General features: G+C 32.6%; 1 protein-coding gene across 1 annotated transcript in view; it reads right to left on the bottom strand.

Moving 5' to 3' along the window:
• Positions 1 to 453: 453 nt before the first annotated feature.
• LOC113505075 (sperm surface protein Sp17-like) overlaps positions 454 to 15,174 on the bottom strand; it is a 187,157-nt gene continuing 172,436 nt past the window's right edge. Inside the window, exons 4-5 of the mRNA XM_026887584.1 lie at positions 2,167 to 2,267; positions 454 to 1,084 (exon numbers count right to left, since the gene is read on the bottom strand). Coding sequence (XP_026743385.1) covers positions 980 to 1,084; positions 2,167 to 2,267 — 206 coding nt within the window. The 3' untranslated portion in view covers positions 454 to 979. The remainder of the gene's footprint in view (positions 1,085 to 2,166; positions 2,268 to 15,174) is intronic.

The raw sequence follows: 15,174 nt of genomic DNA, 5'->3' as shown, positions 1-15,174 counted from the left end.
ATAAATAATTAAACAATAAAATAATATTAAAAACAAGCCTCAGGTCGCTACTAAATCTAAGTAATCTTAAAACTACATTAATCTAAAAAAATATTATATTTAACAAACTTTCAAAAAAGGTGGAATGTTATTAGTTAAAATCAAAATGCCCAAATCGACTTATCGACTTATAGGTACATGAAGTAGGGTGATCAAAATTTATAATAGAAAAAACGGGATAGATACCTAATATGTTATAAATAGTTCAATTCACTCCAATCAGTATTTTTCTACTCTTTGGTATTCATGAGACACGTCAATCCTATGCCAGTACGTTATTATAGGGAAAACATGCGTTTTTTTTTGCAAGAAAGAACAAAATCTAAAAGAAATTGCACAATTATTTTTTTACAAAACAAAAGTGAAGAAAAAAAATTTGTCAAATGAATTCAGCTGTAAGTTTGAAATGAACAATTTAAGACTCATAAAATGTACATTAAAAATTCTTATTGAAGAAAAAAAAATATCTTTTTTGCAAAAACAACATGATCATAGATGTTAACAATTATAAGTACGAGACAAAAATTGACAATGATGAAGTAGAGAATTGACATACTCTACACGATTACTCACTTTTTTAAGTTAACATTCCAAAGTTACTAACTTCGAAAACACGAAAATTTTACATTCCTTATCCCAAAATAAATATATACTTACATTTATATATTGAATAGATAAAATATATACTTGAAACAAACGAAGACGATGAATTGCACGCACAGACCCTTGACGATACATCAAATTTCAAATAAAACAAATCGATTTATTTCGATTACAATTATTTAATAGCATAAATACGTCTTATATACATATTAAAACAAAATTGTATCAATTTTCCAAATATTTAAAAACAACAAAATATTAGTTTGCTTTTTCCGTTGTAAATCCTGTGTTTTCGAAATCAGAGACTGTCCCGCGATTGAGTGACATCAAGGTCACCTTATTTGACGTCCTTGCGCACTTTGTGGCCGCGGAAAGAGGCCTGGATCTTGGTAGCGGCCTTGTTGAGGTTCGGGTCCGAGAGGTCAATCTTTTCAATGTCCTCCTGCAAAAGATTTAAAATTTTTAGTATTTTCATTTTACACAAAGTACAAGTACAATGACAGATTCAGAATGATAGTTTTTTTTTGCTGAATTGATTATGTTTTCAGAGCTGTGAGATTTTATCAGTTATTTTTCTATATTAAAATAATTAAAATTATTGGCTAATTTTTTTTAAATGACTTAATAAAGGTGCTCAATTCCACGGATAATTTTTGACTTCGACTCGAGGCAATTTTGTTGATACTTTTTTCATTCAAGATGAAATAGCTGTCATTTGTTCATATAAGTTCGTCAAGGTTGGCTCAATAGTTTTTGTATGAAGTCGGTTGAATAAAGTACAATTATATTTTTTTTACGATGCATTCAAAATACCATCAGATTATGCTTTATTTGTTTCGACGCCGTAAATTTATTAAGCTCAACAAACAGGTTTCCATAACTTCTTCAATATTTAAATACATACAAGCAACCCAAGAGCACAAAAACAACTTCATTTCGTGCTATTACTAAAAGTGGAAAGAACAAAAATGAAATATATTTTCTGAATCCACTGAGCATGAAATATGTTAAAATCTCTCTTATATATGAGCGTTTCGTAAATCTGCTGTCTTGTTTCAATGAGAGGGAACTGACAGGGACAAGTGAAATTTATATGACTTTGCTTGCCAGCATATTAGAAAACCAGTAAGGTATATTTTAAAAGAGGAAAGAGTTAAACATATCTCGAAAGACGACCTTATAGTGACAAAATAAGTATCAAAAATATAATATAATAATAATATTCCATACTTTTAACCACTGGCGCCAAAGTCGATAAATTTTCGTCATTGAATCTTATCCTTTATTAAAAAAAAAAACGATCCTAACCTAAAATAAAACTATCAGATCATCGGTTTATATGAGAAGCATTCGTTTTATTCGACCGTTTTTTAAAAGCGAAGAGGTTCAAGCATGATCTTTGCCGTAGTTAAAGTATCAACAATACAGTTATCATCAATAGCTATTCTTTTTGTACCCTGTTTCTTTTTACCCGAAAACGTCAGAGAGGAGATATTTTCCCTGTCCTAGTGAACATAGCTGTACCTTATCTTGCTGCTCCTGGTCCTTCACGGCTTGCTCCTTCTCCTTGCGTGCCTGGTGGCCTCTGAACGATGCCTGGATCTTGGTCGCCGCGTTGCATAGTTCTGTCAACAAAGAAGACAATATTTTAGTGTTTTTTTTTATATTTTATTTGTACTTTATAATATAGAAGCCTTAAAAAAGGCCCAGGGAATCATATTGGCTGTCACATAGTTAATTAATATTAATTGTATAAGGGGAATATTGACTATTCTTTTTTATCAGGTGAACAAAAAAAGCAGAATCTTATTCTATTAAATATTTTGTATGGTCAACGAAAAAGTCAAGGAACGAAGTCAGTTTTGTGAGCCGTTTATCGGTTTCAAATAGATTCTTGAGCGATTATTTTAATTTGTATTGTTCGCTTACCTAAATAAGAATTTATTACATTTTTGTGTTACATAAGCGTCTTGTAAATATAATAGTATTTCTAGACTAAAGCTGCATAATAATATTTCATACATCTAATGTTTTATCTACAAATCCGGTTGCTTGAATCTTAATTACTAGAAAGTCTCTCTAATAAGATAAATCATAAAAGCAAGCTTTTTGGATAACGTCCAAATCTTCTCTTTTTAGGATTTTGTTAATGTTGAAATCATTTTCTCTCAAGTCAACTTTTCAATGTGTTGACTCGGTAGAATTTGCAATTACCGAAGTGTTTTTTTTAATTTCATTCGAAGACTTTCTAGCTATCTGGTTTAGTTATGATTACATATGTATATTAGTCTGATTCTTGTGAATAATAGCTAAGATGTGACAGCCTTTTTAGTTTTTGACAATTTTACAATACTTATACAAATTTCATTTTAACCTTTTAGTTGCAAAATTTAACTACAAGCATCTTTTTTTAAAGCAACCCCCTCACTAACGAATTAAATCCTGGCGTCGCGGGTATTTCTCAAACATTTAAGTCACATGCAGAAAGATACTCAATGATGAAAAACTAAACATTTTATTATAAGCATTGATACTTATATCTTTTCACCTTTTCAAACTCAAGTACAAATTGCTATCGAGTTCAGAATATAGATTGAAACACGTCTTATAACTGGAGAAATTGAGCAGCGTGACGGCGCGATTTCTTTGTCACGTCACTCTAAGACACGTGTCTGTGTCACTCTGCCCAAATCGGTGTAAAGTGGAGAAAAACGATGAAAAGAATACCCGAGTGTTTGGAGGTGTCTGAGAATGTCTGAAACCTGAGAATCGTTGGGACATTATTCATTCGCTTGAGATAAGAATAAGGGTTTTTATATTTAGCACGTTACTAGATTTTTTTATTCTTTTGAAGAGTATTGTTTTAAATGGTATGTGTACTTTTTTTAAAACGTAGCTTAAGCTAAACAATATCATTTACTTATAATGTTTTGAAACAAAGGACATTTTACTAAAATGTATACGGTATGAAATTAATTTAATAATATTGTCTTGTCTTGTCATAAATCACTGACAAAAGTTTTGATAGATATGATATCAATAGAATTTATTTTTTATAGCAACATGTTTAGTATAATAAACCAGTACCAGCATTTCGTACCAACGTTCTAACCCTAAAAATACGTCAGCTAGCCTACCATTCCCAAATCACGAGTTCACATAATAGTTACAATGTCTACAAATATATTTACTACAAAAATAAAAGAATCAATTCCGGCGCTTAATTTATAACCCTCTCGTAAACCAATAACACTGAAATCGTGTCACCGCCCAGCCCTGATCCGCAAATACCTCGGCCGCTCGATAACAGTGTAACCTGTTATACCCGGGTCCATTTACACCCGGTTACCGGCCACGAGTTATCCGGGCATTTATTTACTCTTTTAATTGTTTTCGAAATAATTGGTGTCGTTTTTGACATGTTTGTGAATTGTTTATTGAAATAAATAACTTTAAAAGGGAATTAAAATGAATTGGTTTCGAACAAGTTATATTGTTTTAGAATTAAGTGTTGATAAAATCTAGAGGCCTTTATAAAGCAGTGGATTATGGCGATAATTTAATGAGACCACTTATGACGAATAATCGTCATCAGCCTAGCGTTTTCCCAATTATGTTGGGTCTGTTGCTAAACGGATGCATTTAAGTACTAGTGTTTTACAAGGAGCGACTCTCTATTTAAGTTTCACATCCAGGGTATCACGAAAATTATGGAAACAGAAATCAAAATTATTAAACCGCGAATGATCTTTCAGATTAGTATCTATTTTAAATTCATAAGTGGTAGATAAGCACAAACGTTTAATATACTTTTTGAATGTGCTTTAGCGACCGTGCAGCAAGGTATGCACTTTTTACACCTGTATTTTTTGCCTGCGGCAACAATATAAAATAACAAAGACAAACAGATAAAAAATACAGGCCGCCAGGGACAGTAGACCGACAATTTAAATAAAAGAATTGGCAGTTAGAAATCTGTCATTCGATTTACAAATAAAAGTATTTGTAAATAAAAATAAATACCGTTTCCCTGTATCGCTGAACAGTTGCAGTTTGTACAGGGAAAGTTTACATTTTATCGACAAGCTTGTGGTTAATTAGTATGCACTGCAAGCTACAGTTTACTAACAAATATTTGTTGTTGAATAATGTTCGAGTCAGTATTTTCGAAAGCTTTTGGGTTTGTGGTCAGTTTATAATGTTTGTTTGGCTTATATTTGCTGTTTTGAAAAAAAAAAAAATTTAATATTTGCCACGGTTGCACAAAACCGGCTCTCTAAAATAAATACTTATAAAAAATACAGATGTGAATATAAGGGTATATATTGTGCCAAACTGTCTCTTTTTTTGACGAAATAATATGAGGAAACACTATGTTTGTTTACTGTGTATGTGCTATTTCTGTTTAAATATGCGCCATATATTTTTATTGTAACGTTACCTTATACATTTTCTTTTAAAGGGTGTAATTTATACCTTAAATATATTAAAAAAAAAACGTTTTGTATGAACATAGGAATATACAACGTACAAACACAAACGAACGATCTTTGTTCAAACAAAATCCCTTAGTCAGGACCAACTGTTGTCCGAAAAATACTGTTGCTTCAAGCAAGTTGTGTATCAAAATTCAATACTTTAAGGGTATTTGAATTAGCTGATTTCTCACTCAATACTGTCATACAAACATGAATCACAAAAACAGGTCTCAATTAAACTTTTTAATTCACTGTAGCTTTGAACGCTCTTTACACTTCTCACTCCGAAGGTACAATGTTGACATAATTTCCTTCGCCACCTATTTCCTCTTCCGATTAATTTCGTTGCCGACTTGAAGGACATTCAAATAAATTAGTTTACTTCTTGAACTGCGTCATTTGATGATTGGTACTTGAGTAATAGATTTTTAGTCGTATATATTGTGTGTTTATTTTATAATATTAATTGTATGTTTATGTGCAGTGTAGAGTTTAAAGATAATACAGTCAGTGCTATTTTTTTTTTGTTAAAACGGGCAAATATGTGAGGTTTATGTATAAAATATATGAAAATTAAAATTATATTAAACTTATATAAAAATTGTACAGTAACTATAATATTAAAACTTATAAGTTTTATCGCCAGTTTAAAATTAAAACTCGTGTACAATGGTGTGACGAAATATGAAATGAATAACATATAGTGATTTCAATAGATCATAACTTATTTTGGATTTAATAACAATACGAATTGTCTGTTAATAAATCATTTTCATTGGCCTAGCCTTTTCCCAACTATGTTGGGGTCGGCTACCAGTCCAACCAGTTTCAGCTAAGTACCAGTGTTTTACAAGGAGCGACTGCCTATCTGACCTCCTCAACCCAGTTACCTGGGCAACACGATACCCCTTGGTTAGACTGGCTGTCAGACTTTTTCAAGCTTCTGACTACCTGTAACGACCGTCAAGGATGTAGGAATAACAGCCGGGACCCACAATTTTACGTGCCTTCCGAAACACGGAGGAACTCGTTATGACAAAGATGGTCACCCATCCACGGACCAACCGCGTCAAGCATAGCTTAACCTGTGATCTAATCACTTATGCGGTTATAGCTTAGCCACGAGCTCCTCATACTATGTCTGTTAATAAATATACTTGTAAATAAAACCTTTCAAATGGGAGTCGAACTTTTGACAATGAAGTTACCTTGCAAAGAGACTAATATGTGGAAATTAAATTATCTAGCTATCACGGTTCATGTGACACAGCCTGGTGATGGACGGACAAACAGCGGATCCTCCTAGTGATAGGATCCCGTTTTTTGCCCTAAAAATTACTCGACTACGAAAGTAGCTAGGTCTTTTAACCAATAAAATTCCAAAAAAAATTACCCTCTAAGTGCCAATACAAAGACCGGACTGTATGAATCGGAATTAACAAAAGCGAAAAACAATAAATTAACTATATTACACCAGTTTTATCAGTTAAACGAGTGAAAACGACCCAATTTAAAATGGCGTCACCAACAGAACATGCAATGATTTCGTAATTAAATTGTTTTATGCGCAAAATAATGTGCTTCTTATTTGACATGCAATGTTGTACTTATAGGTAACTACGATATTACCAGTGTGATTTTTTTGAGAAATGTACGGGGCTCTAATTCTGTTATTTACAATGGCCGATGAATGAATGGCAATTGGATTTCATTTGAAACTATTCATATTCTCTTAAGCATTTTGCCAAAATAAAAATTGGAAATTCACTTTATTGACCGTAAGTGTTCCGCTCCGTACTGAACTTCCAATTATTTTGTTAGAAAAATGCTTAGAATAATACGTTAATGCAATTTCTATTCATACACCGGCCATTTTAAATTGCAGAATTTGGGTCCCGGGCGAAGTCTGTACTTACTGAAGTTTATTGATATTTACCAAGTAATTATAACATCTTTAAAGCCCAATGGCGTATTTAAAAAAAAACTGTTTATTTTTAGTCTATTTCAACCGGTTCTCAAGGTTTGATATTTTTAATATTTTTTTTAAGTTCTTAAATGCATTTGTTTTATATGTAAATGTTGATGATACATTAATTCTTGCTAAATAATGTTTTTTTGTAAATACTTATAACGTGAATGAATAATTAAACTAAATATGTGATTATCACGATAACTGTGTTTTCTCAAAACAATTATCGTTTAACTAAAGCATTAACGAATCCTTAGAATATAATAAACCAGAATATTACGAACCATTCCTAAGGAAACGATTTATACAATTATATGTAAATGAGGGCTCAATTTATACTGGCTGCTATACCTTAGACCACCGGTGTGCCATTTGTGAAATAAAATAAAGGCAAAGGCTATAAAATTTTTAAATATAGAATACTTAAATCGGCATTCTTTTGTTTTGAGAGAAGTAATTTGTTTTTAGAAAAAAAAAACAAAAGATACCTTTTAAATGTCTATGTGTCTCTGCATTCTACTTTATAACGTTAAAGACAGTATGACACTTTAAGGTGGACACTTTTAAGTATGTGACGTTTCTCAATAAGGTATTAAAAAACTATTAGAATTGCGCTTTGATATAAAATAAATCTTCATTTCTCCCCGTAATGTGACTTGTCACTTGATAAAGACAGTATGCAACTTTGGTACATTGCGACCTAAAACTAGAATGAAAACTTAGGCTACAAATTTTAGGCGCAGATTTGTACCTAGAACCAAATAACCTTCATCAATCAAATATAACCATATAATAATATCGTATCAAATTACTTTCCAGCAGTAATTTAAAAGAAAATTGTAATAAATGTGTCAAGAATGATGAATGTTGATAGAGCCAGAAAATAACCAAAAATTTATAAGATTTTTTTTCGCTTTTCTTTTAGGTGAAAATGAATTAATTTTCAAGTAAAAGTTGTAGGTATTGTTATGTTATAACAAAATTATAAGCGGGAATTTTGGCTGAATGAAAACGTAGATTGTAATCGATAGCAAAGGTTAAGCTATGATTGCCGAGGTTGGTCTGTAGATGGGTGACCATTTTGAAAAATACCAAGATACTTTGTGTTCATGACTTTTTTCCTCAATTTTCTGAAAGTCACTCAAAAAAATCAGATTCCGTGATTTATTCATAAGTTGTTGTGTAATTAAGTAAGTCATAAATAAACGGAGCCAGAAACATGACAACCGTTGGGACAGTGGTGTAAAATATAAATTGAAACTGAAAAACAACGGTACCATAATAATTAATATTCATAAAAGAAAGTAAGGTATTTTATAATAACAGGATAAAAAATATTGATTGGTGTATTACTTGACGCGCAATGCTAGCGGCAGCCATTTTGTTCCCACGATGTAAAAACGTTAGACTGTAATTTATCGATCAATAAAACTATACTTGTATTCAGTTCCAGTATTTTTAATAGAAAATATGGTGGAAATAGTCCAATAGGGTGATGATTGGGTATTAAAAGAAGAAATATTTTTAGTCCGTCAGATAAATAACAAAAAAAAAGTAAGAAACTTAAAGAACTCTTTCTTTTTATTTCAACCATAAAAATAATATATAGTATCCTTGTTATAGACTATCTGTGTACCAAGTTTCGTCTCAATCTGTTCAGTGGTTTTTGCGTGCAAGAGGAACAAGCATCCATACATACAAACTTTTGCGTTTATAATACTAACAGAATTAGAAGAAAAACAAAAAGAAAACTACCTATCGAAAATAAACGTTGATAACAAACCAAATCTTCATAACTTTCAAACCAAAATTCCAAACCAAAATTTTCATTCTAGACTTAATAATATTTGGACGCTGGAAACAGTAGAATATTATGGACTTTATTTTATGTAACACCTGTTGTAACAATATTCTTCCAAATAAATAAATTATTATTATTATTAAATAATAAAAAAACCTTTATAATGTTGTCAAAAAAAGGCCGGGCTACCACTTTTGTAAATTACATATGTAGGTATATAAAAATTTAATAAAACGAGCTCTTTTCAATATGGGTAGTGGGCAGGCAAACTCCGTTGTTGTTTTATTTTAGTTTAGCTGATCCTTTATACGGCATTACGTTCTAAAAACCGAGCTCACTTTTGAAAATTTAAAAATATTCGTATGAAATTTTCGTGAGGTATTTTTGCAGGTGTTTAGGTTTTTATTAAACGAGGAGCTCGTGGCTAAACTGCCAGTGGGCATGTTGATCGATCTCAAGTTAAGCTACACTTGTTACGGTCATTCCGTCGATTTACCATCTATTATAAAGGGTTCCATCGTATTTTCAAAGCCACGTCAAATGATGCGTTACTAGTGGTCAAAAACAAGAAGTCTTACTACTGGTCTGAATAAGGGATAGCGTGTTGCCCAGGTTGAGGTCAAATAGCAGTCACACTGTATAAATTATGCATATGCTCGATAAAAAAGGTTTTTATTGATGTAACTTAACGTTAAACTTATTTATTTCTTATAATAACTATCGTGAGACTGATTCATTATTAAATGATGTAACGGTTTTCTCACGCGTATTAATCGGGGTAGCCCGACTAGTTTCGGACCCAACCGGAGTCCTTAATCATGAGCAGACGCGGCGGGATCTCGAGTCGAACTGACCAGTTCGACTGGTCATGACTCCGGTTGGGTCCGAAACTAGTCGGGCTACCCTGATAAATACGCGTGAGTAAACCGTTACATCATTATTTATTTCTTGTCATCAGACTATTGTCATGGGCAAACAGTCAAAATTGTAATTACATTAACACCCATTTTGAATATCAATGGTACATACATATACACATGGCCATCTACGAACCAACCTCTAGAACTTCCTAATCCTAATTACCATACGTCATTAGAAAGGCTGAAAACCTTTCAGTAATTCAAGTGCTATTCATTTGTTATTGTCACGACGCTTGCCTTTTGTTATTAAGGCTTTTACTAAGAGTGTATTGGGCAGGTTTACTTGTTTACCTAAGTTAATACAAAGCGTAACCTTATTTGACTTTAGCTAAGTAACTTTGTTTAACTGAACTCTGGTGTTGCGGCTAATTTCAATGTCCCATTAAGATGAGAAAACTATGAGTTTAGAAGAGGATTTTATATTTTTAAGTGGGCTGTGGATTTATCGTAGGATTGTAGGTTTTTGTCGACTTATAGTTTCATAGCTAAATAGATTATTTTAGGAAAATCAGACATTTGTTTTTCTGGAGGGCACAAACCAAAAAATATCGAAATTTTAGCTGAACCCTGCAAGCATTTGTGTGATCTACAAATGCTTGTAAATGACTTATATTATTGAATTGCTTTGAAACAAATCGAAATCTTTTGTGAGGGAGTCGTTAATAAAAAGCAGCAGAAAAATAATATTTTTGTACTGGGTTTTTTTTTACAAAATGAATTTGGAAACGATTACAGATTTCCTAGCAACTTAAAACAAGCCAACGAATCTTACTAAAACGAATACTAGTCTTAGACTTGTCCTGATGTTACCAAAAAAATCCACAACTTTTATCACTAAAACAAAACCTCTCCTACAAAAAAAGGATCATAATTCAGTTACAAGTAGCTAAGTCTTAAGTAGCAAGTAAGATGGCGGCCAAATCATCTGGTTCGTTAGGTACCTCATTGAGAGATGGGCTCTTAACTTTATTAAGCTGACTCATGGCAAACAACGCGAGGCGATTCGCACTTGTTTTTCCGTTTTATGATTTATTGCTGAATAAGCGAGCAGATGGGAGAAGAGCTATTTTGTCTAAGTGAGTATATGGTTCATTATGTTGGTAGATGGGTACGAAGAATGGTGTTAATTTTTAGGATGATGAAGTGAATAGTGAATAGTGTTGAAGTTCAATCTTAAAGTCATCAATTGAGGTGATGAATCATGATATTCGTCTAGAAATCATAGGACAATCCTGCCTCTCATACCTATAGAGGTAATATTCCTAGTATTGTGAACCAAGATCTAAAACAAGTTCAAATTAAAACCAAGAAAAAAGATGACCATTTATATGCCTGAGGGAATCCATTAAATTTCTTGGTAGCCAACTATATATTTTTTTTTCTCTAGCCCACTGTGTCCCACTGCTGGGCAAAGGCCTCCCCAAATCCTTCCACGACAACTATATTAGTCACTTAAAAATAAGAGTTCGAAAACAGTTTATTTATACTTCCCAAAAATGTACTTTATAAAACCGTATCATTCATTTCTGTCTTAACTTCATACCAAAACAGAATAAACTAAATCACAATACTAGAAATTGATTTACAATCCCCAAATGCCTTGCGATACTAAAATTCCAATGAGACCGAAACGTCGAGGCTATCCATATAATGGCCGAAATAAATTGTCGCAAACACGAATTTGAAGCCTTCCTAATCCATATTCTATTCCAGTGATACTTAATCGATTGGAATCTAATTTGGGTTGGGCTCTCATAGTAATGTTGTAGGCCGCCTATAGCGTCAGGTCGTATGACGCGTTATCTGACTAAAGTTACCTTATAAGGGGATTTGAACCCTCGTTTTATGTTATAATTATGTATTTTTAGGGATAGAGATAAATAACTTTTTTTTAAAGTGAACCGGAATTTACGACGCTTTTGAAATTTGGAATATTTTATTAGCCGATGATATTTTGTTTGATAACCTTTTTTTATCTAATTGTGATGTCATATACAAAATTGTCATTAGCTGTTCTTTCAACTGGGAGTAGATTCTCATTTGTCCGTATTAAAATTTAACTGTGGATTATTTTTTCATTAGACTTAAAATATCTGTCACTTGTCCCGTTCAGAATGCCATCAAGTTTCGCTCAGTAGTTTTAATTTGAAGAAAGTTTTTGTTGTTTCACAATATTAATACGTTTACTTTCATGCCAGAAGCGATAAAGCGTGCAGCTACAGAATAGAGGCGAGCATTACGCTGTGCAAAGCGCTGTCACACCCCCACAACTACAAGCATGTAACTTAAGAACATGATGGCAAGTCATCAGAACATTTCTACAGCAACACGATGACGTAGCATACAGTATCATGCTGTAGGCAACCTTTAGCGTCAGACTCAGCTTAAGCAATCGAGTAAAATCGTTATCGAGAGATAGTAAACCGCTGCCTCCACAGAACCGGTGATGCGAAAGTTAATTGAATCGATTAAATTATTCTCGAATCGTTTTGTGGTGAATCGATACGGATGATTGTGGTTTTCGTGTGGTTTATTTCGATGTAGGAAGGGTAAGGATTAGGTGAATTATTTCGAGAGATGTGTAATTGATTTTTTTATTGATATGTTTAGTGCAACAGTTCGGATAATGGGAAATATTTTACCTTCTGCTGAGGCTTCTTCTATTCAAACATTTTCTTTTAGGAAGTTTTGTATTGATGGCGTGTAATTGGAGAGGCCTATGCCCAGCAGTAGACGAATATAGGCCGATGATGATGATGATAATGATGGTTCGTATTGCAATAATATGAGTTTATTTTAACTTTATTTCTTTTTAAACATCTATGTGATGTTTCCAAGTGATGTGAGTTCGATATATTATTTTAAATTACAATAAATTTAAGTGATATCTTGGGGTCGGTGTATGATTAATTTCTATGTTATTTGCCGACCTAGCCCAGCGGTTCAGGTTTAGTCAGTAAGAGTCTTACAGAAACCATTTTCTCCCCCGTGGAAATACGCAAGTTTCTATTGGTAAAAGGTGAAATAAAGCACCATACGCAACATAAATAGATGTTAATGTATAACACAAAGCTTGAGAAAGCGTCCAGAAAACCTAGACCCCTATTATGCTGAAAATATGCTGCAAGCCTGGATCCTTGCAACAAATTTCATTTTACAAGTTACCAGTTCCTGAATTTTAGTAAATTTATCTAGGAACTATAACCGTATTTCTCAAGCTAAGGAAACTGCTAACGTTAAATTGTCTTTGTGGTCTGAAGATTTACTAAACACAGCTTTCCACACTTGCACAGCGGACCACAAGTAAATTGTTGCAGTTTGGTTTTATAAACGTCTTTATGACAAGGTGAGAAGGTTCATATTTGGAATAAATGTGTATTATAACAATGCTGTTTATTGTGCTTTGGATATGTGCCAAGCAACGGAAGAAAATAAAATTATTTTTATTTTTGCTGGTGTTAAGAAAAGGGTTGATTTTATTCTAGTTTCAGTACCTATTTGAGGAAGTAGATATAAAAAAAAAAAAAATTAAAAATATGCTTTTAATTCATAGTCATTTAAGGCCAATTTACAAAATCTGAGCAGGTGATTATCGATAAATAAATAATGCCAGTAGCTAATTAAATTAAAATACCTACGCCAATTTTCTAGATAAAAACTTATACTACACAACCATTACCAAGATAGGAAACACTCTGTATACAAGTTTGGTGAATAATGACGCAGATTACAATAGAAACACGAGGATTTAAATTGCAACAGATTTAATTATTTATAGCATTGAAAAAGATTCTTTTAAGTTTAAATTTGTTGAAATCTACCAGTTTGAAAAAGGTGCAGGTATTTATTGAGAAATGCTCTTTTTCTTTAAAAAATAAAGCGAATTCCACACTAAGCAATTTAATCCTTGTTTAAACCACCCAGACTCAGAATAAGTGTCCAGCTGTATCGAATCTATGTAAGATAAGGCAAAATGTATATTTTAGATTCCACAAAAATTAAATGTTTAAAATGCCATAACAAACCTAAACTAGAGCTATGATATAAAAAGGGGTTAATATCTGTTTAAGTCTAACGTTTTTGGGGTAAGACATAAGACATATAGAGCCCTTTTATTTTTTACTAGCTGTTGGCCGCGACTTTGTCCACGTGGTTAGATTTTTTTCTGTTTTTTCCACATTTTCCATTGTATCTTCGCTCCTATTAGTCGCAGCGTGTTGTTATATAGCCTATTTAGCCTTCCTTGATAAATGGTCTATTCAACACAAAAAGAATTTTTCAATTCGAACCAGTAGTTCCTGAGATTAGCGCGTTCAAACAAACAAACAAAAAAACTCTTCCGCTTTATATATTAGTGTAGATGCACACACTGCACGCTTGTAGAGCTATCTCACTTCCACAAAAACAAAACTAACAATTATTCAAAAGCTATATTGTATCCTACTAACCAAAGCTCTTGACAAATCTAAAACGAATTACCAAAGGGCAACTAAAAATCATTTCCTTTGAGAACGATAAAATCTGTTTTGTAGTTGGATATGATTTATTCCTACCATTTGCAAGCGATGACGTACTGAATGTTTGTGCTCATAAAATGGAATTCATTCTTGATATGTGACTCAAATTATACTTAAAATGGCTAAGGATTCGAAAAGCGGTTGCGTTATGGAAATGGTTGGGATTTTCAATAAAAATACCAGTCAAGTGGGAGACTGGATCGTGATACTAAGGGTTCCGGTCAATAACGACAAATTCCCAAATGACGTATCAATCTTCTAACAATACCAACCGCTTTTTTGTGGAGGTAGGATAAATATTTTATCTGTGAAAATTTCAACTATTCCGCTATAATAGTTTCTGAGATGCAGCTTATTTACAGAATAGCAAACAAACAAACCGCGGAGCCTTACTAGTGGGTTCAGTTTTTACACTTAGGATACGAAAGGCTAAAAATCATTGATTAATTCTTCTATAGTAATGAGCAATTCTCGTCGTATTTTTTTGCGGGGAAATACAAAAATATTCCAGTTACATTGTTGAAACTGAACTTGCTTTCTTCACGAATGTTTTTATTGGACATAAAATACGTATGTGGACCGTCCAACAGCCAGATGCTTTCATGTAGAAAAAAACGAGCATCGATCACGCTCGCTTGCTTACTTTTTGTGACATTTCAAATACGATTCTATACCTTCGGGTTTTCTTAGGATACTTCGTCTACCAATTGTCAGCAGTCTCAAGAAAAAAAGGTTTTTATAACATGAAATAAGATGAAGCCTCATATTGTAATAATATTTCACAACTTGCAAACAACGCCATCTAGTGTCAAACTAAGCAAAGCTTGTATAGTGAGTTCTAGACAAC

This window comes from Trichoplusia ni, chromosome 24 (assembly GCF_003590095.1).
Source record: "Trichoplusia ni isolate ovarian cell line Hi5 chromosome 24, tn1, whole genome shotgun sequence".
NCBI classification, from domain to species: domain Eukaryota; kingdom Metazoa; phylum Arthropoda; class Insecta; order Lepidoptera; family Noctuidae; genus Trichoplusia; species Trichoplusia ni.
The sequence above is the reverse complement of the archived record's forward strand: the minus strand, read 5'-3'. Positions and strand labels throughout refer to the sequence as shown.